The 27,800-nt window shown below is 39.4% G+C and overlaps 1 protein-coding gene across 7 annotated transcripts in view; it reads left to right on the forward strand.

Moving 5' to 3' along the window:
* CAMTA1 (calmodulin binding transcription activator 1) overlaps nucleotides 1–27,800 on the forward strand; it is a 2,053,806-nt gene that overhangs the window by 427,353 nt on the left and 1,598,653 nt on the right. For all 7 annotated transcript variants that reach the window (XM_077250396.1, XM_077250399.1, XM_077250395.1 and 4 more), the window contains exon 3: nucleotides 23,817–23,884. In XM_077250396.1, coding sequence (XP_077106511.1) covers nucleotides 23,817–23,884 — 68 coding nt within the window. The remainder of the gene's footprint in view (nucleotides 1–23,816; nucleotides 23,885–27,800) is intronic.

Genomic DNA, 27,800 nt, shown 5'->3' on the forward strand with positions numbered 1-27,800 from the left:
AATCCTCCCTCTGCTATCAGTGAATCTGCTGTACCCACTGTTGATAACCGCAGCTCTGAGAGCCCCAACCTGCCAGTGCTACCCAGACTCACTAGAAGTGTAGTTAGAAGACAGTGCACTACACCAGCAGTAGCAAGCATAGCGGGCCCTGTTAGGCCAATAGCAACCCCTGCGCTGCGAAGGTCCACACGCAGCACTCAAAATCAAACTCCCCTCCGCTACAAAACTTGGAGGTATTGATAAGGGCTGCTATTTAATTGAAAATGTTTGTATGCATATATTTTGTTACAGGTTTTTAAATGGACACTAGAGTAATGGACGGTGAATTGCTCAAAAAAAACTTTCATACGGGGGACCCCTTTGTTTACCCGGGGTCCCCGCTGTTTCAACCACTGAACTGAGAGTCATAAACTGTGCATGACCTAACTTTTGCAACGTTCAAGAATCCTCACCTCCCGTAAAGGGAAGCATAGTTATGTTCAATTGTTATGCTATTTCAAAAATTTGTGTGTTTCCTGTTAACATGTATTATTGTTCTTGTTTTCCCAGTCCCGGAGTACTGGATTTAACCGGGGGGGAGTGCAGCACCCCAGAGTCCTGGTTGTTGCAGTACTGTGGCTCCGCCACTATGGGGAGCTATGGTACGTCTGATTGCACTAAGGAGTTTCTCTGACCAGGTACACTCACACCACACTTCACACTCCGGCCACCAGGGGGGGTGGTCCTATTTAGTAGGCCACTCCTCACAACTCTGGTAAAACTGGGGGTTGGACAGGAAGACAGGGAGAAGTAGCTGGGAAGAGCTAGTGAGAGGACCTGTCAGGGATGGGATCCTGGCAGAATCCTCAGAGCAGAACAAACCAGTGAACAACGGGAATACAGCAAAGAGGAATTAATACCAGAAGGAGTCGTGCTGTTAGACCGAGGCAACATCCTTCTGAGGCGCAAACAGTCGGTGGCCGGAACGCCGAGCAAGTAAGAGACTTTAAGTACACTGCAAACCACGGCCGGACAGCCAATTATAGGTTGGCTGTCTCACTTAACACCTAAGCAGACAACGGAGGCAGCTGTGGGAGAGGGGCGACTCTAGGGTCCCGGAAGAACTCCAGGCCTACCCCGTCATACGGGTGCGTCCTACCATATCATCTGGAGGACGGAGAAAACGAACATCAGAGACAGACAGAAACAGTTGTGAGGACTATCCCGGGAGCTCAGCAGGGAAGAACTACAACACCCAGCGCTAGCAGGTAGACACTGATTCCCACCTGTAAAGAGAACTCCTGGTGTGCCTTTGGACCGGCCGGTCTCTGACAACACAGTTAACAGCGCTCTGGACTGAGGTCTCCAAAAACCTTCAGTAAAGAGGTAAAGAGACTGCAACCTGGTGTCCTTGTTATTTACCGCGACCTGCACCTCACAACTGCACCGTTACAACACCACTTATTGCACCGGACGTCCCCCACTGACAGACAGGGCCACGGACCGGGTCTAGCCACCGTGACAACCCCAGGACTGAGACCTAGAGGCCCGGCTCCGGGTACCCCTCGGCCCTGCGGCGGTGTGGGGGCGCTCCAACAACTTATAGAGGGGACTTGTACAGACAATAGACATTACACCATAACAGAAATCACAGTTCAAAATAGATACCAAGAGGAATGAGGGCCCTGCTCGCAAGCTTACAAACTATGAGGAAAAGGGGAGACACGAGAGGTGGATGGTAACAATTGCTTTCTTTAGATAGATCTATCTATCTATTATCCATCTATTATATATCATTTATCTATATCTATTATCTATCTATCTATATCTATTATCTATCTTTTATCTTTCTATCTATCTATCTATTTATCTATCATCTATCTATTATCAATCTATTATCTATCTATCTATCATCTATCTATTATCCATCTATTATCATCTATTATATATTATCTATCTATCCATCTATCATCTATCTATCATCTATCTATCTTTCTATCTATCTATCATTTATCATCTATATATTATCTATCTATATGTTATCTATCTATCTATCATCTATCTATTATCCATCTATTGTCATCTATTATATATTATCTAAATATCTATCTATTATCTATCTATCTATCTATCTATCTATCTATCTTTCTATCATCTATCTATCTATCTACAGTATCTATCCTTTCAGCAGAGTCCTCCCTTACCCGCTCTATACAGATTTACCTTCCAGTTCCCGTCACATTAATGAGATAATACAGGTATAGCACAAGTGACATCTTCCGTCGTCTCACGTGACCCCGCACACCTTCCTCCCCCGCCGCCCTCCACCATTGTGACATCATTACGCCTATCAGATTAAATACATGAAAGCCTTTTGCGCCTGTTGTAACAAGGCCGCCCCGCTCACAGCTCGCTTTCCTGACAGCTCCTTTTTGTTATATTTTTATCTTTTTGTTTATTTTTTTCCTTCTTTTTTTTTTTCCCAATGAGGGTAACTCTGACAAGTAATGAGCAGTGACAGGGCTACCGCTCTGGCTGCCGTGCGTCTTGTCACCATGCGAGCGTTTAATTGTGGCAGCGACTCCTCCGTTTATTGTAACTCGCGCTTTTGTTTCGTTGGGCGCCGAATGCAAAGGATTCTGGGGCCATTTATTTGCAGTGTAAACATATTGGTTGGAAGTCATTAATATGACATTCACATAACCATAATGAAGCGTAGAAGACGTGGAGATTTGGCACCACAGAAATACCCAAAGGACATTAACTGGGAGTCTTAAAACTAAAACTATTGGAAACAAGATATTTTTACCTCTCGTTTGGGAGTAATATAATTGCATTTTGTGGCTAGAGCAGATGCTGGGGACAGCTGGTGGAGTTGGAGTTTTTTCCTGCCTTCTATCTTTTGTACTATACAGATAAAACCTGGTATGGCTCAGACAATATAAAAAACAATGGCTGCTTCTTAATCTGACGCTTGATAGACCGGCTTTTGTGTACGCGTATAATATTGAAGATTTGTTTAGACTGCAAACATATTTATTACATAAACTCCAGAGAATAAACAGCACATGCTCGCCGCTTCATTCCAAGCAATGAAAAGATCCGAGTTGTCTTTTGACGACCTTTCTAGATACTTAATTGAAACCAAATATTTAGAAGTTGGAAATTGGCAGCAAAAAAACATAACTGGCAATTCTCACTCTCCTCTTTTTTTATTTATTTTTTTCCTTTATGCATTGGTTATTATTATAAGCATTTTATTCAGTGGTTTATTCTCACTTGATTTTAGCTGACGAGGTAGATTTATCAATTTAAAGGGAAACTGTAGAAATAGGAAAGATGATCTGGAGGAGGAAGAGAATGGTAAAAATGGTAGAGGATAAATAAAAACTTTACTGAGGACTTAGATGTAGTGAAAATAACAAACGGAGCCATACTGATACATCCAGCATAGGCTGCCATGATAGTCTGCACTGGCACCGGAAGAAATGACATCACTGTTCTGCTTTCACAGTGATTAGCTGCAGTGGTCAAGTGACTATCGCAATGTGTCATCAAGAAAATATGACGAAGAACCATTTGGGCAGGTGCAGGTGGCTGTAGATTCTCCAGTTATGCTAATGACACTCTCATCAGAGTGTGAGCACAGTGTGATCTGATTCTCTCGACTAAGGAGAAGATGGAGAAAAAAATTCCTCCATCTTCTCCATTGTGTGAGTGCACTGAAATCAGATGTCATCCGAGGGCAGTCTGATGTTTACTACGCACTCATTGACTGGAATGGTCGAGTGCGACCCTAATGTTGGATCAAGTTCGGGCATGCTGCAATATTTTCCTTGGACAGTTTCTGTCAGAGGAAACAAAAATCGGACGCGTGCACAGCCCCATAGAATAACATTGGTGTTAGGGATATCCAATGTTTTGTTGGATTGCACTTAGGCCGAAAATATGGTTGTCTGATCCTTCCCTTCAAGTGACCAGACCACTGCAGACAATCACTGGACTCAGCAGTCCTGTGTAAGGCCGGGGTCACACTTGCGTGTGCAATGCAAGAAACTCACGCCAATACCCGGGCACTGCCACCTGCACTCGAGACCGGAGCAGCTGCATGTATTTCTGTGCAGTGCCGGCGGCAGTGTTGGGTATTGATGCGTGAATTTCTCGCATTGCACTCGCAAGTGTGACCTCGGCCTAAAAAGAACAGTGACACCATCAGGTGAGGTGATGGGTTTGCTATTTTCACTACATTCATTCGCCCTTTAAACTTTTCATTTTGCATTGACATCCCCTTTAAAGAAGTTTGAATTTATTTATTTTTTATTTCAACTATAATATGTTTTGTTTGTATATTCCCCTGAAAAGCTTAAAAGGGTATTTTTAAATAATAAAATTATGGCATATCATGAGGATATGGTTGTTCGAATCCGACCTTAAGGAACAGCATTTGGCCACTTGCACCAAAATGGTTGCTCCCTAAGGTTGTTTTTGGCTTAGAATGGTGACAATAGAATAACGGAAACAGATGCTTTGGGTGAAATGATCCTTTAACCCTTTCACCACCTTGGGATTTTCCATTTTTGCGTGTTTCGTTTTTTGCTCCCCTTCTTTCCAAAGCCCAAACTTTTTTATTGTTCCGTCAATATGGCCATGCGAGACCATGTTTTTTGTGTGACAAATTGTACTTTTGAATGACATCATTGTTTTTACCATATAATGTACCGGAAAATGGGAAAAAAATCCCAAGTGCGGTGAAATTGGTGAAATTTGGAAAAAAAAAAAAAAAAGGTGCAATTGCACATTTTTTTTTTTTTTTACCCTTGTTCATTTTTTATTGCTTTATTTTGAATGGGGCCAAAGGGAGGTGATTTGAATTTTTATATTTTTAAAAACATTTTTTTACACTTTTTACTTGATTCAATTAGGAGACTTGAAGCAGCGATCTTCTGATCGCTTGTGCTACATCTGCTATGAACACCGGCCACGGGGTGGCACTCATAGCAGATCAGCAATGACAACCATGGGGGTCTCCTGCAGACCTCCAGTGGTCATATGAACCCATCGGCGCCCCGCTATCATGTGATAGGGGCGACGAAGGGTAGGGTGCATGTTAAGTGCCTGTTTGTTAGGCAATCCCTGCATGTGAAGCGGCTATCTAACAGTCACGAGTCATGCTTCCGTGGGGACTCGAGCATATTATTCGTGCACACCGAATATACTTGGTTAGCACCCGAGCATGCTCAGATTAGACCGAGCACATTCACTCATCACTACACACTATCACACTATACTACACAATAGGCGATGTCACACCTGACCCTGCTCCCCATCCCTTCACAATGACTCTCTGCACACGCTCATTAGATGCTTCAAAACAAAACATGGGTTGGGGCCTGATCATTGTGGCTAATGTACATGTGTTGTTTTTAGGAACAAATGCAAGTTGAAAAAAGCCCCGCTGTGAAAATGGCAAGATTTCTATTTTTGTTTTTAATTTTTAATACATATTGTGGTATAGGAAAAAAATTGCCAAAATTAAAAAATAAAATATTTAACATAAAAGCCTCATTTAAACAATAGGTCATTTTCTGATGATAGCTTCCCTTTAAACTAGTGAGCCCATTTTTATTACGAAAGGTCCCTGGATTAAGTTCAGCCAAGAAGAACAATGTATTCATCATATCATAATGCTCCCGTTTTCCAGGCACTGAGGGTCCTTGTGCAAAGAGCTTGTCTGTGTGTTGAAACTATTAATTTCACTGATTGCAAATCCTGGCTGCCATTCTAATGTGATTCATAGGAAATGTCTGAAAACAAACAGTTCATCCCATGATTAGCAAAAGTTGTCCATATAAATGTAATTGCTAGCAATGGCTAACGCTACGGTCATGACGAAGGTGACATTATTAATCAGTTCTATTGATTTTTTGGAGGGTATCTTAAATACGCTGCCCTTTTCATGGAGTTGGGATTAGACTTGTAACAAAATGCCTTTTAAAGTCATATGTGCATGCAAGAAAATTATACTAGAAGTGCAACACCACTTATCACCAGCAGGTGTGCACAAAACACGCAGTGAAAAACACATGCAGAATGTAGATGATGCATATTCTATATTAATAAGTCATATCATAAGATGATAGTAATAAAGAGGGACATCTTAATAAAATGGGTATATATCACTCTCCGGACGGCTATCATTAGTATTTGAGGTGTTAGAATATATATAGTGAGCAATACAAATATTTATATGATACGTAGTGTCAGACCGTGTAACATATAAACATGTAAATATTCATTCTCTGATAATTGAGAACAGTCAGGTGAGAATGGGCTCCTATTTGTCAGGGCCCTTTACCATATGGTTTTGGACCTACCTAGTTTACAGAACCTTCTCCATTGGCAGCTTCAATAAAAGTATCCTAAAAGATAATGCAAAATATTAATAAAATAAATAAAAAAAACAAACAAATAACGGATTTCAGGAAAGCTGAAACTACTATAGAAGTTATAAAAACTCGAACTTTCCCAGAAACAGACATAAAAAAATATTTTTATTTCATTATGATCTTATTACTTAAAAAAGGTAAAAAAATAAACAATATTAATTGGATACATTTTTTATCATACAAGATGATATACAACAGTATCTGTTCATATTCTGTGTAATTCACCTTTAAAAGACTCTTCTCCTGAAACTTTTTTTCATGCATTTTCATGTAGGAGACTATATAGCTTCCTGTGACTTAAATATTCATTGAACAGTAAAGGTCAGATTCTTGTGAATGCTATGGGTGTTAAATCCAGCGTCGGAGACACTCTCATAGTCAAAGCTGTGCTGTATTACCTGTATATTTCTATGCATAACTGTCTTCTTCATCACTGTTATTCCTGCATAAGAACCCTCAAAGAGCTCCTTCTATCACACTTCCCAGACGTTCATCCTGACAAGTTTGAACTACAGCAATCTGTTACCCGCATCCTCCACCACTGCTCAATCCCGAACCACGGAGGATCTGTCATTCCGTAAACGAAAAAAACAGCCAGCCTATTCTTCAGCATAACATCCACAGTTTCAATTTACATTGTATTTGATTTCTTTTTTTTACTGTTTTTTTTAGTACGTCTATTTTAAATTCTATTTCCAGGTAATGTGATATATCTATCTGAAATTCAATTAACGTTCTAGAGTAAGAAAATAAAAACCCCGAATCTCTTTTTTTGTCATGACTTAAAAGAACCATCGGTGGTGAAATGTTGAGCAGTTATTTACTGATGTAGCAGAGCTAAATTGTGAACTAACCCTTTGTTACTGGATTTTCTGCCTTTCGATGCTTGTGGCTTTGTCAGATAAAGCTGTTTTTGGACCTTTAACAATAGGAGCCAAACTCAGCAAAATGGCAGTAAAAAAAACCAAACCATTATACTGTATATACCATTTACTTACCCTGCAGTTCCTGTGCCGTCAGTACTTTGAAGCCCTACTGTGGTCATAAGTAGACATGTAGCCGACCAATTCATGAATCTATTGGTGACCCTAAAGTTGGCCATACACATTGGATGCAGTCGGCCGAAGGATAATTTGGCCGATTGTTCTGCATAGAGCCTTGTTTCCAATATACAGGAGCGCCCATTCGATCAAGTGAGAGTGCTCCTGTGTTCTCTATGAAAAAGGCGTCCAATGGCATAACTCCAGGAGATAATACAATCAGCAAATTTTGGACATGCCTGATCAACATCTCCCCTTGATGATCGGTTATCCAGTGCTCCCATTCACATTAGGCTGTCAGAGAATCCAGGTGAAATCGTTGAGTTTGGCCAACATTAGTCTAATGTGTATAGGGCTCTTAAAGGGGTTGTCAGGGGCTTTTTTACACTGATGGCTTATCCTTAGGATAGTTCACCAATGTCTGATCGGTGGGGGTGCGACACCTGGTACTCCCACCGATCAGCTGTACCTGGTGTCGACTGGCACTGCTCAGTTATGGAGCTGCACTGCACAACTCTGTCAACATTATAGTTGCCATGGCCTTCTGCACATCTGCAGTACCCGGTCATGGTAACTATACAGTCGACGGCGCAGTGACGTGCAGCTCCATAATGGAACAGTTCCAGTCGCTGCCAACATCGGCAGCAGCAGATCGGTGGGGGCCCCAGGTGTCGCACCCCCACCGATCAGACATTGATGACCTATCCTAAGGATAAGCCATCAATGTTAAAGTCCCAGAAACCTCTTTTAGTTATGCTAAATGGCAAACTCAGCACCACTACATCTGAGTTCATTTAGGTTTGTTTTACTTAATCCTTTGCAATATTTTAGTCTTTTTTTATTATCATCCTTATCATATTAATATGTCAATCATTTCTAAATATAAAAAAACGACATTCACTAGGATCTTATCTTGGTCAGTTCTCATGTATGAGATTTAATCAAAGTTTCCTCTCACCTCTGCTTCTTATCTGGGATGAGTGGAGCAGTAAACAAGGATTGCACCTCTGAAGATTAGAAATAAAGGAAAAAAAATAGCTTTCTGAAAGAAGAGCAGCAAAGATAAGCAGCATGGTCTTGTGACCTGACATATAACAAACTGGTATACATGTGAATATGAGGAGCCCGTGTGCTATATATGAGCAAAATTTACAATATGTCTTGATGGTTTTAACACATTCCCTCACATGGTCAAAAGGGGACTCCAAAGCCAGATGAGAAGTAGTCCAGCCATGAATGGTATCATAATGGGACACTGTGCATGGACCATGGTCGAGGAGCTCCTCATAGTGCGCCACTGGTACCATTTAATTAATTGTCTAAAAAGTCATTTTCAGATAAGGTATTCTGCTCTTACCCTGGTATGCCAACATTTATTAAGTCAGAATTTGGCCCTAAAACCAAATTTTCTGGTCCTTAAAAGAAAGGTTATCATCAGAAAATTATATATTGTTTAAATCAAGTTTTTGTGTTAATATTCTTTTTTTACATTTGTGGCAATGTTTTCTTTTTTTCATGTCTCAATCTGTATTAAAAGTAAAAAATATAAATATTGTAATTTTTGCACTGGACACTTGCGCTTATTTAGACTCTAATTTCCGGTAGTTTCAGGAAACAACACATGTACATTGCCACAAAGAACAGACTCTATTCTTTTTTATTGAAGCTTCAAATGAGCGTGGACAAAAGATATTGTGAAGGAAGGAGGAAAAAGGGTCAGCTGTGATATGGCCTATTGTGATTGCTGCATTATATGCTATCAGCTGTGTATAAAGATGTCACTAGTCACTGTAATCCTGCATGTGATAAGGAGCCTGCTGAAAACTCTCCTCAAAGTACAGGAGGTATGAGTCTAGAAAAAAAACCCAGTGGATCTGTATTTTAATACAGATCGTAATACTGAATGAAAAAATATTGATAATAAATACCATTAGAAGAGTCTGTTAAAATATAACTTTTAAGAGTAACATTTAAAATTAAGGATATACCTACAATAATGAACAAGAACCACCTGTCTACAGGACAAATAGGCATATCATGCCTAGATGCTATAAAGTGCAGTGCTCATACCCATGTCAATAGTAAATTGTTTCAGTCTTACCCAATCCAAAAGACATGTTGTTATAATTCATGGAGCCACATGAGGACCCAAATCAACACTGATGCCCCATTGACCCCAGAGCTCCCTCTCATGTCCCATGTAGTGGCTCCAGTCATCAGAAGGGCAGTCCCGAAGTGTAATATTGTACCTTGTGTCTCCCCAAAAAACCCACCCGACGCGTTTCTATCTCACTGCCGGGGAGTCTATATGCTGGGGGTGTAAGAGGAATAAGACATCACTAAAAAAAAAACCTTGTGTTAGATAATCATCTAAACACAAGAGCCAAGACAGGTCCCGAGACAGGTAGACCTTTTCCGGTGTGCATAGTGCCCAGCAGCAACAGTCATCTTTTGCCGACAGACCTCCTTTAAAATCAGTGGGCTGTCTGTGTAATGTATTGACCTAACAGGAGGTGATCAAGAATGAAAGTCTCTTTGTAGCTGCTATCCAATATGGCCACTCTCTATCAATTCCAAATAATCTAATGTTTTCCGATACAGACAAAGAGTTTAATTCTTGTTCTGGTTCCATCGACAGATTACAGTTACTGTATATTATGTTACGTGTCTAAAATCCCAGGCAACTATGAAGCGGCTCAAGTCAGCAGAGCTGTCTTCTCTCATATTCCAACCCTCCGTGACTTACTGCAATGCTAAGAGGATGATCATAGATCCCCCCAAATAAACGTCTGTATAATATACATTGCATTGTAGAGTTGTAAAACATAGAGACGCTTAATCTATTGCAATTACAGTAACTAGAGAATTAGAGGATCCAAAGCAATACGGGCTGAAGTTTTAGCTTCATAACTTTTTATTACTGCCAACTTCCTCCGCGAGTCGGAGGATTTACTCCATGTACAGCAAGCAAGTTTATATAGAACTTCCCATATTATTCCAATATGTGGGTATTATTGGAAGTAATTTCAATGTTCTGAGCCTAAATTACATGTAGTAACATCATGCCTGGCAATTCTCATCTGCAGTCACTTATCACAATTCCTCACAAATGTATAGAAAAGACAAATTCATCAGCTCACCAGTTTAAGGTAATGCCTTCTTGAGTGCGGTGCACAGACCAAGACAGGAACTGGAACCCAAGAAATATATAAAGTAAAAAGCGATGGCTTCAGTTAAAATATAATTTTTTATAAATTCTAAAATTGAAGAAAAAACAATAACAGGAAAAAGAGAATGTGCTTGATCCCCAATTATTGTAACCATACTGCTAAAAAAAAGTTCATGCAACATTCCCACCCAAAGTATAAATCCTACGACACGTAGGTTGGTCTTCTCCTAGTCTATACAGTATTTTGTGTAGTAAGTTTGGTGTGACTGCAGACTTGTGAATCCTCACATTGCACGCTGCATGCTGTCAGGATTCTCCGGTGCTGGCAGTCATATGACCACAAGTAGGCACCATGCATACTCCTGGCTACATTCTGACTAGACATCCGTGGCCTCGCTCAATACAAGTGAATTAGCTAGGCAGCGCACATCTAGTTGGAATGTGTCACATCATATACGTGTAGTCACATGAGTGCTTGGGCTCAACACCGGAACCAGAGAATCCTAATAGCACGTGCTGTTCCCTCTGTGAGAATTCACAAGTCCACAGTCACATAGAGTACCTGTAGACATTTGTGCCAAATCAGGACAACTCCTTAAATAGTTACCATTTTAGAACACGTTCATTGCTTGATGGGCGCTCCCACAATTAGTGTGCACATTCTCTTAAATAGCCACAGAAAAACAGGAGGGTGGTTTTACTGTCTGTAGTTGAGGTCTAATGGTCATGCTATGCTCCAAGATGTCTACTGACTCTTGCTGAAATGATGGGTTTATGGGAGGCTTCTCCTTACCACAACATACCCCTAATCAGGCTATCGATCACAGGGCTGCACGAGCCACTAGTCTAAAAATGCCCTGGTACCTTCAGGAGTGTCTACAGCTGTTACACATGTTAGGCTCACTAGGTGAGGTGGATCCTCAAAGCCCAATGTCCGGGTGAGCACATGGGCCATGGGTATTGGTTCAGCAGTTGGGTGTTGTATGCAGGAAACAGGTAAAAGAGATACTGGAGGTGGCAGACAGGTATCAGAGGCCATGCAGGTCACAGACAGGAAGCAGAGTTCCTGGAAGCCGCAGACAGGTAGGAGAAGTCCAGGAGGCTGCAGCCAGGTAGCAGAAGTACTGGAGGCCACAGACAGGTAGCAGAGATCCTTGAGGCCACAGACAGGAAGCAGAAGTCCTGGAGGCAGCAGACAAGTACCAGAAGTACTGGAGGCCACAGACAGAGATCCTGGACACACACAGTACTTCAGAGCACTTAGAAGTCTTAATACTTCGACACAGGTGTGTGTCTTGGTAGGCCTTACATAGGCCTGGTTAGATGATCACATGGAAGTACACAAGGCCACTTGCAAAGCCCAGATAACAATACTCTACCTATGATGCTAGATGGCTAAAGAAGGGGATGGCAATAGAGAAATGAGAGAAAAACTATTTAGGAAATATGAAACAAATGAAATGGTGTGACTTTACTTTTTAGTCCATTAACAAAGTTTGGAACATCTCTTTAAGAATCCTAAACTTAGAGTGCAGCCAAATTAGTATTTCAATATATATTTAGATTATCCCAGGTGTATCATGGATATTGGCATGAATAAGAAAAATGCATATGCATTACAGAAATTCCTGTATCATTATTGGCATGAGTAGTCATAATTTAGCTAAAGCAAAATCTATTTGCTATACATGGAAAGTGTGGTCATTACAGTTACATTGGGAAACGCTTGAAAATTGGCCCATTAATGTAAATTTCACTTTTATAGAAGAAAAATATTTAATGCCATTCCCTCATTTGATGTCCTCCAATTCTACCCATTATTTTGTCCGCATGTGCTAAAATATAAGGTAGAAGTGACCTTTATCTATGTTTAATCAGGTGTGGGTTTCAATTTTCAAAATGTTTTCACTAAATATGTCACGCTAATGTATAATGCAGCAAATTCTGCATAATATTACTACACTCACTGAGGCTAGGGGGATGTAATATTTGTAAGGGTTTACAATGTTATAGAAAGTGGAGACATTTTGGGCAAATATCTTAAATAAATAATGGTCTAAATTAAAAATAGAAAGAAATTAAACAAAGATTTAAAAAAATATATGGTTAATACTGTACGATGTGATAGACTAAGTATTGACGCAGTGTATAGTGCGGCAAATGATTCACAATATTTTTTGGGGTAGAGAATTTATTATTTTTGAATGTTTTAGAAAAAATGTTTTAGAAAGTAAAGATATTTTTGACAGATGTCATTAACAGAAAAGGAAGAAAATGGAAAAAAATGAAATGAGGATTTAAAAAATTAAGTGTACTATTACTTTTTTTTTCTTTTTTTTAGTTGCCTAAAACATAGCCTCACGAACACCCGCCTACTTTCAGACACCTCTTTTAATTGGCAAGCCCAGTGTGTCATCATTATTGACGTGCGATGACGTCATGACATGGGCTGCAAATCTTTTTCCTTAACTCTAGTTTATCTCCTACCAGGACTTGAGAATAGGTAAAAATAACCAATTTTGCTTTGGAGGACCTAGCACATCCATGATTTAGATTAGTAGCTTACTATGATAATGTAATGCCTTATTTTACCTGAGGTGTCACTGTAGGGAAATTGAATGCTTTTTTCCAAGCGATCACTTGGGATCTCAGCAGCAGGACATCCCATAATCAGATCATTTTCAACAGACTCAACAAGAACAAATTGTATTGTACAAAGTGACCATTGGGTTAAAACATGGTGGAAGTTACAAGCACCACCGGAGGAGGACTATAAATATATTCCAGTTGATATATTCCCCAGCGTTTGTCACAATTCAGCTATGATATCTTTTGAGGTTGTTTCACTTTTATTGCACTTGTGGCTCATAGACAAGTTCTGTCTAAGTCTGAGCCATGTAAGTTGCGTCTTGAAGCCTTCAGAAAGCCCGGAGATAAATATGCGCTATCCCTGCTTAAGTTCTGTTGTTCCCACGGAATAATAGGAGCTGAAGCCTGTGAGTGCTGGAGAATCTTTCATATGTAGAGGCTAAACTGCAAAGCTCTGGTTTGTAGGATTCCCAGAATTAGGTCCTTTAGAGAGGATCTAAAACAGACAATCCTGCAGGGCTCAGACTATATGTTTATTTAATACAGACATTTGACTACTGGACTGGTAGGTTTTACTTAGGAATAAAATGGTCTACACAATCCTTCTATCTTAACTCTTTCACGTCTAGAGAATTCCCTTCCATGTACTTTTGAATGAATCAAAAATTGATTTGGGAACATTTGCTCAATTCCGGGAAAGAAATTCCTTGTGCACTCAATAAATTTGATGCAAATTGATTTGAATGGGAGGAAGCTAAAAAAAATAATCTTATACTCGCCTCTCCTTTACGGTCCTTGTTACACCACCACCAGTCCTCCAAATGGCTCTTCTATTTTCTTCTTCTATCTTCTTCATTGTTCTCTGCTAAGCATTCTTGGAAGAATTTTTCAAGTTATAAATAAAGTGGAATATTTTCTTCTATCTTCTTTCTAAGAACGTCTATCTTCCTTCGGATCAGGTCTTTCATTCAACAAGTCCCTTCAGGTAGACTGTTAACATGTGTCATGATTCACAATTCATGCAGTAATTTTGGGAAAAATACACACTATTGATATGTATTACACCCCATCATAGAGCTTAATGAATGAAAAACCAGAGCGGAAGGAAGATTAACGATACGAGAAATACAGTAAGGGCGAACATAGAAGAGATGATCATGAGATTGGTGGTGGGACAGGTACTGAAGGTGCCAGGAAAGGTGAGTATAAGGCTTTTCTAAACCCTTTTTAGCCCTCAATATTTCAAAATTGTTGCTTAACGGCATTTCGCTGAATTGGCCTGAAACGAATGGCAAAAAAATTTAAATTTTAGTAAATCCTAACTATTTGTAAAATTGGAGTAAGCTTGATGCTCCTCTAAATCGCTTTGTCCATCACCAATTGCTACAGATAGCCTGGATTTTGGTCACTTGATTTCCCATTTGTGTCTTACAGGCAGAAATGTGACTTTGGTGGGAGAAAAAGTTACAAAAGCACAAAGCTGCAGACATTATATCACTCAATGCTTTTTTAATGAAAGTTTGGGTGCTACGTCAACCACACAACTATACAATTGGCCAACAATTGAACAACAAAAGTCCCACGAGTTTCTTCGCTTTGGGCATGATTTGAGGCTATTATTTCAGGATGGCAGATATTTGCATTGATGATTAACATCAGGGAGATGAAACAGTATTTGGAAACAGGAATAGGGCAGTGAAGGTAATTTAGAGTAAAGGAAACCCAACAATGACCTTCCTAAGGACTTAGGGTATTTCCAAAAAAAGGATGGTTTTGTTTTTCTCGATCTTTACTCCTAGATGCACTAAATCGGACACAATAACAGAGTGGAAGGGAACGTAACTCACTTCTATGATCTATCTGAGACCCTGTGACCAAACTATAACTCCATAACCACTGAATATGGCATCCAGAGCATAACTGACTCATAGGATATTTTCTTTCCAATTTTTAAGCAAGGAACTCTGTAAACCTGAACAAACCTTGAATGTGTACATCTATATGTTGAATAATATAGTCCGCCTTTCATGTGAACAATCCACTTATGTATTACTGCTTTTCCCGTCCCTTTGTACTCAGGATTTGCCTTGCTTGTGGCTTGTTCTATAATTTTCTGCTATTCTACAAATGATAAGGTTCCTATGCAAACACATTATTTTCATGGAGCTTAAAATGGTATTGACATCTTTTGCCAATCACGTACTTGCCTTCTGTATTGTAACATAATGTTTAAACTTTATAATATAGAAGCTGAATGCAGAAAGAGAAAAGGACATTTTTTTTATGTTATGTTGCGTCGGCATGCTGCCGCTGCTCAAAAGTTTAGCAAAAAAAGGAGAAATTATTTAGAGGTAATGTGGATTTGTTGACTCAAAATGGACTTGTGGGAAGGAAAGAGTTAAAAAGATGTATAAAAGGAGGATTCTGCACTTGTAACTTGTAGAACTTGCCATCTTTTTTTTTATCTTCTTAATGTAACCACTTGGAATTTGGTGCAAATAAAATGCTAAGCAATCAATCAGATCATGGCCATATTAACATCGGGGGTGGAGGATGAGATATTTTGACGCTGGTGTTTAAGAGGGTGTAAAAACTCCTTTGACACCAGTGTTAAAAATGGTTCATGGATGGTAGGTGGGATGACTTGGAACAGATTTTGCATTCAGACCCAAAAGATTGAAGTCATGTCCTTGGTTCATATGATGGGTGTTAAAGTTTGAGGGACTACATCCATCAAGGATGATGACATCTCTAAGAGATGAGTATCTTGTCTTTGAAGGTGGAAGTGACTTAACCACTCTTTGGATTATTTGACTATTTTAGGACTTTGGGTGAAGCCATCACTGATATTGTAGCTTCAGATGGTCAAAATGACCCCTTTTGTTCTTCATTTCATGGTAATGATAGCCAGTACAATGAGATAAGCCTCATCGCCTGTATATACACTACTATATATGAGATATAGACCGCTATGTGGTCTACCATGGAGCAAATCATCAATGCCGGAGATACATAATATTGGTTGGAAAGTCTTTTTAGTGCATTTAAAATGTAATTTCAGCTAGGTGTACAAATCTCTAACTAAATCATTATGTATAATTTTGCTATTTACATGGAATGCAAATGTGCATTCCCTGAATCAATTAAGAAAAACAGAATCACGGCTTTGTCTCAGGTAGCATTTGTATGATATTGCCTAGTCCAAAAAGCTATTAGCCCTAACTTTATCAGAGCTTAGGAACCAATTCAGGTTTTAATGATCATGGACCTGCCAAACTTAATTTGGAACTGACTATTAGCCAGATTATCAATGAACTAAAATCACCATTTTCATTCTAATGCAGTCGGCTATATATAAGTATGATAATGTAATTGCAATGGAATAACTGCAAACGATAGTGTGAGTCTTAGCCCAATTTCTGGTTTATTACACTATGAAATCTTGGTTTAGTTGTCCATTAATATGAATATTCATCGAAATAGATAATAGATAGATATGGAATGGAAAGATCATCTTATTGTAGGGTATGCTGTAAATGAGGGAAGAAAGAAAAAAAGAAAGAAAGATGAAGAAGAGAAAGAAAATAAAGAAAGAAGGAAAGAGAGAGGAAGAAAGAAATAAATAAAGAAAGAAAGAAAGAAGGAAAGAAGAGAAAGGAAGAAAGAGAAAGAAAGAAAAGAAAGAAAGAAAGGGAGAGAAAGAAAATAAAGAATAAAAGAAAGAAATAAAGAAAATAAAGAAAGAGGGAAGGAAGGAAAGAGAGAAAGAAACCAAAGAAAGAAGGATAGAAAGAGAAAGAAAGAAAGAATGAAAGAAAGATGAAGAAGAGAAAGAGAAAGAATGAAAGATGAAGAAGAGAAAGAAAAAGAAAGGAAGAAGGATAGAGAAACAAAGAAGGAAAGAAAGCAAGGAGAGCAAGAAAGGATGAAGACAAAAGAAAAAAGGAAAGAAGAGAAAGCAAGAAGAGAAAAGAAGGAAGAAAGAAAGAAAATGATAGAGAAAGATAGATAATATTAGAAAGATAGATAGATAGATAGATAGATAGATAGATAGATAGATAGATAGATAGATAGATAGATAGTGATGAGCAAGTGTACTTGTTGCTCAGGTTTTCCAGAGCACGCTTTAGTTTTCATCGCCACAGCTGCATGATTTACAGCTACTAGCCAGGCTGAGTACATGTGGGGGTTGCCTGGTTGCAGGCTTGCTAGTAGCTGTAAATCATGCAGCTGAGGCAATAAAAACTAAATCTCCGAGCAGTCACAAATACTCGGAGACCACCCGAGCAACGAGTATACTCGCTCATCACTAATAGATAGATAATATTAGATAGATAGATAGCTATGTAGATACAAATAGAGAAAAAACGAGAGAGAAGCAAAAAGAAAATTAATGAGAAAACGAACCAAAAAAAAAATGAAAAAAAGTGAAAAGCAGAAAAAAGAATAAAAGAACATTAGACAAAAGGACAGAAAGATAAATTGAAAGAAGAAATGGAGGAAAGAATGCTACAAATGTTAAATACACTATATGATGAGTGAAGAGCTCTTTCATGATCTAATTCTTCACGTTCCTACTGTAGTAACACTTTGTTTGGGGAATATATCAAAACAGAACTTTAGATAAAATTTCTCTTTAACTCTAAAGATGTGGGGGCCTACCTATTCAGCAAACCTTTCCAGAACTCAGGCTCAGGTATTTTTTTATTGTTTACAATTACATATTCCCCAGGGGTCATTTGGAGCTTAGCTGACTACGTCCCACCAGGTTCTAAATAAGAGTTGCATTTTGGATGTTTCGGCCCCTTTAATTTGAGTGCCAGGCTCTGCCAATTTACTGTTAGCAAATCAGAGACACACCCAAACCCGGATCTGAAATTAATGGGCTGAATCTTGCCTGAAAGCAGAAGATATGACTTATGTGGATGTCACCCACTGGCTTTTTATGGAAATTATTAATAAATCAGTAATTCCATCTGCAAAGATGTTGTTGTGTTTATAAATATTTAATCTACCTTCAGGTGTCCATGCTTTTTTTTTTTTCCTTTCTCAAAGCTTGATGACTTTGCTACACGCTCAGCAGAACAGAAACGTGTGTGAAGTTATTGGTGTAATTTTACAGGACTTATTTTGTGGTGGGAGAATCTGGTTTCATCTGTTCGATCATATTTGTGTAACTGTCTAGAAAAATTCTTTGTAGTGTTTTATCCTGGATAATGGCACTCCATTCACAGTGACGGAATATTCTATTACGAAATTCTGAGTTAAAGAAGCACTCCTCCTCCTCCCATCAAAACTTGTATCCTCTTAATATCTTGCAATTATATTATACAGCACCGTGTACTTACTGTACAATTGCTCATTTTGCCTTTCTACCCACTTAATTCTTCTCTTTTACATTAGGTCTGTGACATCACGTGATTAATAGACTAGTTGAATCCTTCAAAGCTTTATGAAGAAACAGGAATTCTCTTTTCCTTGCATGAGTCAGCATTAGAATTACAATTCTACCTCACTAAATGTCCCTGGCGGAGGAGAAGGAGCAAAGCAGCTGGGTCAGGAACTGGAGAGGGGATGGAGCTGGGTGGCCAGAGGCTTTGCAGTGATGTAGAATTGTAGTTCTAATGATGACACACGCATGGAGAAGAGACTGTTTCTACATGGATCTTAGAAGGATTCAGCTAGTCTGGTGTTAATCACGTGATCTGACAGACCTAATGGAAAAGAGAAAATTTAACTGGGTAGAAGGGCAAAATGAGCAATTGTAAGTACACAGTGCTATATAATATGATGAATACAATATATTAAGAGGTTAAAACTTTGATGGGAGGAGGAGGAGGAGTGCTTCTTTAATGGTGGAATCTCTTTTGAACGCCTGTGTTAGATATCATATCCCGAAAGCTCCCCACACCCATTATACAGAGGTCAGCTGAGTGATAGTTTGGCCAATAGCTATCTCCCCCCATTCTATGTTCCTGTATTCTTCATGAGAGATCCGCTGCCACAGTCCACTGGCAGCAGTTTATCTCCCGGAGAACAAAATGATCAGCCATTGAAAATCCTCCAATATAATTTGTCGAGGGGAAAATTGGGAAGTTTCCATACACATTAGACTGGTGGACGAATCTGCTGATAGAGGATTGACAAAGATAACAACATGATTAGATACATACCATGCCATTGGAAAAATTGCCGATTCCCTGTTTTATGAAATTTATGTTTATATTAGTTTGGTGTTTTCCAAATCCTGCCAAGAGATCTATCATACGATGAGAAGGGCGATGTCATGACTGACATCTGTTTCAGACATTTTCACTAAAATAGGTTTGAATTAAAGGGGCTGATCAAGGTTTGTATCAAGAAAAGGGTAACCCCTTACTGCAGAACAGGTTCCCATAATTATGAGCTGAGAGTTGGGGTCTTACTAATGGGACCCTACAGCAAGGAACATGAAGCATTGAGCTGTTCCAGTTGACAGCAATGGGTTATCCACATCATTAACATGTCTGGCCCTTGAGAGCGAGAGCTCTCTTGTTACTAGGCCATGTTCACACTATTAGTATTTGGTCAGTATTTTACCTCAGTATTTGTAAGCTAAAACCAGGAGTGGGTGATAAATTCAGAAGAGGTGACGTGTTTCTAGTATACTTTTCCTCTGATTGTTCCACTCCTGGTTTTGGCTTACAAATACTGAGGTAAAATACTGACCAAATACTCTATGTGTGAACGTGGCCTTACACACTTATCAACACACCCACTTATTCTATCCTTTCGCCTCGTTCACATGATCAGTATTTGGTGAGTTTTTTACCTCAGCGTTTGTAAGCCAAAACCAGGAGTGGGTGACAAATACAGAAGTGGGGACGTGTTTCTATTAGGCCATGTTCACACAATGCATTTTTTACTGCGGAACCGCCACGATTTTGCCGCTGCGGGTCCGCAGCTGTTTTCCATGCAGGGTACAGTACAATGTAACCCTATGGAAAACAGGAAACACTGTGCACATGATGCTGAAATTCACTAAAAAAGCCGCGCTGAATAGCTGCGGTAAAAAAGGACCATGTCACTTCTTTGTGTGGAACTGCAGCGGTTCTGCACCCATAGACCTCCATTGTGAGGTCAAACCCGCAGTAAAACCCGCAGATCAAAAATATATCTGCGGGTTTTATTGCGGTTATGGGTGGAGAAACCGCTGCAGCAGGAAGTGTGGGGAAGCGGGAGGAAGTTCGTGGGCGGAAGTGCTTGGGCGGAGTGTGTTCCTGTATCCCGAAGAGACATGGAGGCATACTGTCGCATGGGGATCGATGTCGGCTGTTTGATAGATTTGGTATGTATGTGTGTGTGTGTGTGTGTGTGTGTGTGTCCCCATGCGACGCTAGTGCCACCATTGTGCTAAGTCGCCGTATGGGACTACTACTCCCATCCGGTATTAGGATGGGAGAGTTGTCCCTGTGTCCGGCGACTTAGCACAGTTGTAAAGTTACACAAAACACACACAATACACATACATGACACACAGTACATACAACATATAACACAGAGTATATACTCACCAACAGCACACTGGTAGGCGAAGCCCTCGATCCCCTAGAAAAAATCCCAAAATAAAAAATCAAATCCATACTCCCTGTCCGCAGAATCCATAAAACGAGTGTCCCACGCCGATCGGCTGCTCTCCGGCGATACACTGCCAGGAGCGAAGCTCCTAGCAGTGTATCGCGTACTGTTCCGGAGTTCAATGGCTCCGGCATCTCGGTTAACGGCAGTACAGCTGCGTTGAACTTTCCCACGCAGCACTGCCGTTAAGCGAGAGTGCCGTGGTCAATGACCGCCGGTAAACTCGCTCGCGCATGCCCAGTGACACACCGACAGGAACTATGGCTCCTGTCAGTGTGTTGCTGCAGCCGTGGAGAGCAGACATATCTCTGGATGTGTCTGTTCTCCATGGAAGATCTTCGTGGGACCCTTGATGGATTTCTGCGGACAGGGCCAGGGAGTATGAATTTGTTTTTTCATTTTGCGTCTTTTTCAGGTCGAGGGTCTTCAGGACGGATTGAGCATACAATAAAATATGGTCAAAAAGTGGGTGTCTTTATTTCATTAAAATATTTTTTTTCTAGTGTTTGTGTTTTTTTTTAACCCTTTCATTGGATTAATAATGGATAGGCGTCTTATTGACGCCTCTCCATTATTAACCGGGCTTAATGCCACCTTACAATAGCAAGGTGGCATTAACCCCTCATTACCCCATATCCCACCGCTACAGGGAGTGGGAAGAGAGGGGCTAAGTGCCGGAATTGGCACATCATTTTGATGTGCCTTTTCTGGGGCGGCTGCGGGCTTATATTTGTAGCCGGGGGGGCAAATATCCATGGCCCCTTTCCTAGGCTATGAAGATAAGCCCACGGCTGTCTGCGTAGCCTTTCTGGCCTAAAAATATAGGGGGACCCTATGTCATTTTTTTTTGGGGGGGGTCCCCCTATATTTTTTTTAATCACTTTAATAGCATTAATAATGGATAGGCGTCTTATTGACACTTCTCCATTATTAACCGGGATTAATGCCACCTTACAATAGCAAAAATACGTGCAACTGAAATACGTGGCACTGAAATACGTGATACGTTGCACTTAAATACATGATACGTGGCACTGAAATACGTGATACATGGCACTGAAATACGTGATACGTGGCACTTAAATACGTGATACGTGGCACTGAAATACGTGGCACTGAAATACGTGGCACTGAAATACGTGATGCGTGGCACTTAAATACGTGGCACTTAAATACGTGATATGTGGCACTTAAATACGTGATACGTGGCACTTAAATACGTGGCACTGAAATACGTGGCACTGAAATACGTGGCACTGAAATACGTGATACGTGGCACTTAAATACGTGATACGTGGCACTGAAATACGTGGCACTGAAATACGTGGCACTGAAATACGTGGCACTGAAATACGTGATACGTGGCACTTAAATACGTGGCACTGAAATACGTGATACGTGGCACTTAAATACGTGATACGTGGCACTGAAATACGTGGCACTGAAATACGTGGCACTGAAATACGTGGCACTGAAATACGTGATACGTGGCACTTAAATACGTGATATGTGGCACTTAAATACGTGGCACTGAAATACGTGGCACTGAAATACGTGGCACTGAAATACGTGATACGTGGCACTTAAATACGTGATACGTGGCACTGAAATATGTGATACGTGGCACTGAAATACGTGGCACTGAAATACGTGATACGTGGCACTGAAATACGTGGCACTGAAATACGTGATACGTGGCACTTAAATACGTTGCACTTAAATACGTGGCACTGAAATACGTGGCACTGAAATACGTGATACGTGGCACTTAAATACGTGGCACTTAAATAGCTGGATAGAGCTGGATCCGCGGGCTGTGATCTGGCCTACGCTCAGCACTCTGCGGAGAGCTGTCATTCAAAACACGTCCACTCATTTTGGTGTTTAGTCCCAAAATGGAGGATGGAAGAAGAAAAGGGTTGGACAAGGAAATGACATCATTTCTTTTTTTTTTTTTTTCCCCACTGCAGTTAAAGCTTTATTTGTGTCAAACACAGACAATCTGCAGAGAAAACTGCATAAAAAAACCGCACAAAAAACCGCATCAAAAACCGCACCAAAAACGCACCAAAACGCACCAAAAACCACACCTGCGTTTTCTGCCAAGAGCTGCGGTTTTTAGTGCAGAAAAAACAGCAGGGAAATCAGGAACGTGTGAACATGGCCTTATACTTTTCCTCTGGTTGTTCCTCTCCTGGTTTTGGCTTACAAATACTGAGGTAAAAAACTGAGGTAAAATACTAAGCAAATACTGAACGTGTGACCGCTATTTCATCTATATCTTCTAATAGGGTATGTGAATAGGAGTTACCCTAAACATGACACAACCCTACTACTACTACTACTACTACTACTAATAAAGTGTAGCTGAGGTGTAGACCAGAGAACATGGCGGTGGAACCGGTGCCAGTGGTGGCTAAAGATATAGTATATTATCCATTTGAAATTCTAGAGAAGAACGTATCACAAAACTATCAGTATATCGAAATCTTGACTATTCCAAAATTCTACTCCCTCAAATAAATGAAGCCACAACTTGTTTTTATCCTGTTATTTATTATGTCTCCGAGCCAATATATTTTCCAAATTATCAACAACTATTTTCATTTTTCAGCTTTTTTTTTTTTGGGCTCTGTGTTTAAGCAGTTTGCAGGATCATTGGGTATGCACTTGAATGCCACGGCGCACATAAGAAAAACATTAATGCTCACTAGATTGTCAAAATATATATCACTGACAACAACATAGAAATATCTGCCAAATAAGAGGCAGAAGGTCTAACTCAGCATAATCCAACTCAATGAGCCGAGGCAAGAAGAAGCCGGGCCTTGAACTTGCCGGCCTCATGTGTTCTTTTCTACTTGTTTATGAGTGCTGTTTTATATTACCATGTCTGAGGGTTTTTTTTTCTGCAAGCAGCAAAATTCTATATATGTGTCATTGTAACTGTATTTTTATCTATTCTTTTTTTTTTAGGAAATCGCAGCTTATTTAATAACATTTGAAAAGCATGAAGAATGGCTGACAACCTCCCCTAAAACAAGGTAGGAACAGTAATTCTCAATCAATCCTTGTGTTGCTAGTAATATTTATTTTATTGGTCTGGTTATTTATAATAAATAAAAAAAACAAATAAACTATTTGCAAATAAACTGTTTATTTTTATTTTATTATTTATTTTTCCTATTTATTTTTCAAATGTTTTTTCATGTTAATTGAAATTCGGTTGAAAATTGTACGGTCAAAATTGAGAAAAAAAAGTTTTTCTCTATTTGTTAAATATTTCCTTTCTTCTGTATAATTATATAACTTACATAATTGTTTAGAAAGTCTTCATTTTAGGCAATATTGACCACCTGGACAGTGTGAGACTCTTTTAACATGGGTGTTGTGACTTCTGTTGTATGGTAGACCCCACTGGTGCTGGAGAGCCCTGTTGAGGAGCTGTACATGTTTATATTAATGTACACAATACTAGAGTATATTAGTGTATATGTTTTGCTCTGAGCATTTCTTTACTACTTGTGGACCACCCATAGACTTGAATCATCCAAGCAGTCAATGTTCTACTTTGCAGTGACATTCTAAAACATCACTACATAGCAGCGTAACTACATGCAATTGAGCAGCTGCACACAGCAAGCTCCCCATAGAGAAGGCAGGAATGGTTTACTACCAGCTCTGCTTTCCCGATTGTGGATACTCAGCGCTAAGCGTATAGCAAGCACTATTTCTCCTTCTGGCCAAAAGTTATGTGGTCGATGGATCTAGGAAGTAGGTGGGAGATGCTGGGTCCTAGAAGGACTGATCTGCTGTCCAATGCAGTCTGGAGGCTGCATTTTCACTGTATCTGGGGCTAATTTACCAGCCCTAGTTATAGAGATAATAATTTAAAAAAAAATTAAATATTGAAAATAACTTATAATGTTGGAAAATGTTTGAAATAAATGAAAAATAAATACAGTACACAAAAATAAATAAAAAGTAGATAAAAAAAGAAATAATTGTACCATCATACATTGTTGTTATTAATCCATCCTCCCTCCTAATCAAATCTGTTTGATAGTTAAAAATAATTGTTATGGAAAGGGGAACAGATTTAAAAATGTATAGTCATAAAAAAAAGTCCAAAAAAATGTAAAAAAAAAGTATATCCTTTATTGTCCCATCAGTGTCACAAACAACAACCTAAGAGCTGTCCCACACGTCCAGATAATTCCGGTACCGGAAAAAATCGGTACCGGAGTTATCCGTGTCCATGTTCCTGTGAGCTCACGTAGGCCATACGTGCAGCACACGTGTGCCGCCCGTGTGCCGAGTGGGTACCACACGGAGCGTGTGGTACCCACGCGTGTGGTACACTGCATCGTGCTGAAGCCGCGATTCCTATCTTCTCTGCAGCAGCGTTTGTTGCATAGAAGATATGAATAATAGTGTTTAAAATAAAGATCTATGTGACACAAATCCAAAAAAGCAAACCAGAAAAAAAAAGCCTTACCAACAACAAGTCAGATCACAAATGCATTTGCAATCCTACAAATGTCATCTAATATTGGCAAAAAAAAAATAAAAAAAAATGAGAAAAAATTACAATGATGAAAAATGAAAAAAAAGGATGCAAAAAATAGTTTGAATATCCAGACAAAATTTTCATAAACCGCGTGTGTGAAAAATCTTAAAAAATATTCCTGGTCAGATACAGGGTTAATTGGTCCAGTCCTGAACTGGTTAACCAAAACAGACATGCAACTATTAGATTTTTATATTCCAATCAAAAATACTGTGAGATTGTTTTCTCAAATTTACAAAAAAGATGGAACTCACACAACATATTATTTCTTACAGTGTTTAGTGCAATAATTCATTTCATAACAATACTCAAGATCAAGACGGTTGAATAAAAATTGGGTAGTAAAAGACAATATCAATCTTTATCCGTTCTCTCTGCTTCAGAAAAAAAAACCTCTCATTTTCTAAATTTATACTCATTTGGCCTAATTTGAATATGCTGAATCATATTAAGTCTAGACACGTGTGAAAAAAATATTATGCAAATAATATAATTATACAGAAGAGCATTGTAATTATTATTTACAATATCACATCCCAAATCTCTTTGTTTAACTCTGCACTCAGGAAATAACCTTGAAACTATACATGTTTTAAAAAAGACCCCCCAAAAATAAACTATAAAAAAAATGTTTTTGATGAAACACGTTGTCATTGATTATAAAAAAAAAGGTTTGCTTTTTTGAGATACAGCTCGTCATTTGTTCACGACTTATGTCTGATATTGCAGTTCATTCTCACCTAAAAGGGAATTGTCAGCAGGTTTTTGCGATGTAATCTGACAGCAGCATGAGGTAGGGACAGAGACCCAAATTCCAGCGATGTGTTACTTATTTTACTGGGTGCCGCAGTTGTGATATAATCCCTGTTTTCTCTGCTACAGATCTAACAGTTCTCTGAATGCTGAGCTCTGTATAACCCCACCCACACCACTGATTGGCAGCTTTTTTGCATATATTGTATAGTGACAGTGAGCTGCTAATCAGTGCTGGGGGCGGGGTTAGAGCTAGTGATAATCTCCTGCTGATAAAAAACTCATTGTATTGAAACAGCAAAACACAGCCTAGAAAGTGATACATCACTGGAATTAGGGTCTCCAGAGATGAATTATAGCACTAGGCTGGCATAAGATACCATTATACGCTTTCAGAAATAACATTTTCCTGGAGTCAGTTCATTATAAATTTACAGGATTTCCCATAATCAGGTTTGTGATATGTTTATACCTAGAAAAGGATACAATGACATCCTTTTTTATTTCTCTAATTATAACGAGTTGCATTTGACTTGCAGAATTGATGTAGGAAACACTGATTATTTTAAGAACAATCTATATTTTATATACACGGTACCGAGCAAAGGTTTCAGCCAGTTGTAGAAGAAATGTTGCATAGCATGAATGCTTTCATATATACAATCAGGGTTAATAGTTTATTTTTTCTCAATTAACAAAATGCAAAGTGAGAAAGAAAAAAAGAAATCTAAAACCACATCCATACTTGGTGACCGCCTTTTGCTTACTAAACAACATCAATTCTTCAAGGTATGCTTACAGATAGTTTTGAAGGATTTTGGCAAGGAGGTTGTTCCAAACATCTTGGAGAACCGACCTCAGATCTTCTGTGGATGTCACTTGTGCAAATCCCTCTGTCTCTTCATGTAATCCATCACAGATTTCATAATGTTGAGATTGGGGTTTTGTAGTAACAATATCATCATTTTTCAGGGCTCCTTGGTCTTCTTTACGTTGAAGATAGTTATTATTGACATTGCCTGTATGTTTGGGGTCGTTGTCCTGCTGCAGGAGAATTGAGACAATCAGATGGTATTGCATGATGGATAATTATCGGCCTGGATTTCTCAGCATTGAGGACACCATTATCCTGCCAAATCTACAACTCCATTTGCTGATTTGCAGCCTCTAACTTGCCAGCATCCTCCACCATGCTTGACTGTGGCCTGCAGACACTTTTTATTGTGCAGTATTCCAGCCTTCAGTGACAAACTGCTTTCTGTTACAGTTAAATATTTCACATTTTGACTCATCAGTCCAGAGCACCTGGTGCCATTTTTCTGCACCCTGGTTCCTATGTTTTCTTGCCTAGTTGACCTTGTTTCCATGATGAAAGTATAGTCCTTTCCTGCAATTTTTTCATGAAGTCCACTTCTTGTTAGACTCCTCCGAACAGTTGATGGGTGTAGCTGGGTCACACCGGTTGCTGTCAGTTCTCTGTCGTTTCGTCTGCTGAATATCTTTTGATTTTGAAAGGCAGTACTCATAATGAGCCTTGCAATTTTCTCGGTCGACCACTGCATCTATGGTCCTTGCCCATTTCTTAGTGTCCATTTCTTATCCATCACGCAGTACCATCAAGTAGGCTTCTGATTAGC

The sequence above is a fragment of the Ranitomeya variabilis genome, chromosome 4, assembly GCF_051348905.1.
Source record: "Ranitomeya variabilis isolate aRanVar5 chromosome 4, aRanVar5.hap1, whole genome shotgun sequence".
Classification (NCBI taxonomy): domain Eukaryota; kingdom Metazoa; phylum Chordata; class Amphibia; order Anura; family Dendrobatidae; genus Ranitomeya; species Ranitomeya variabilis.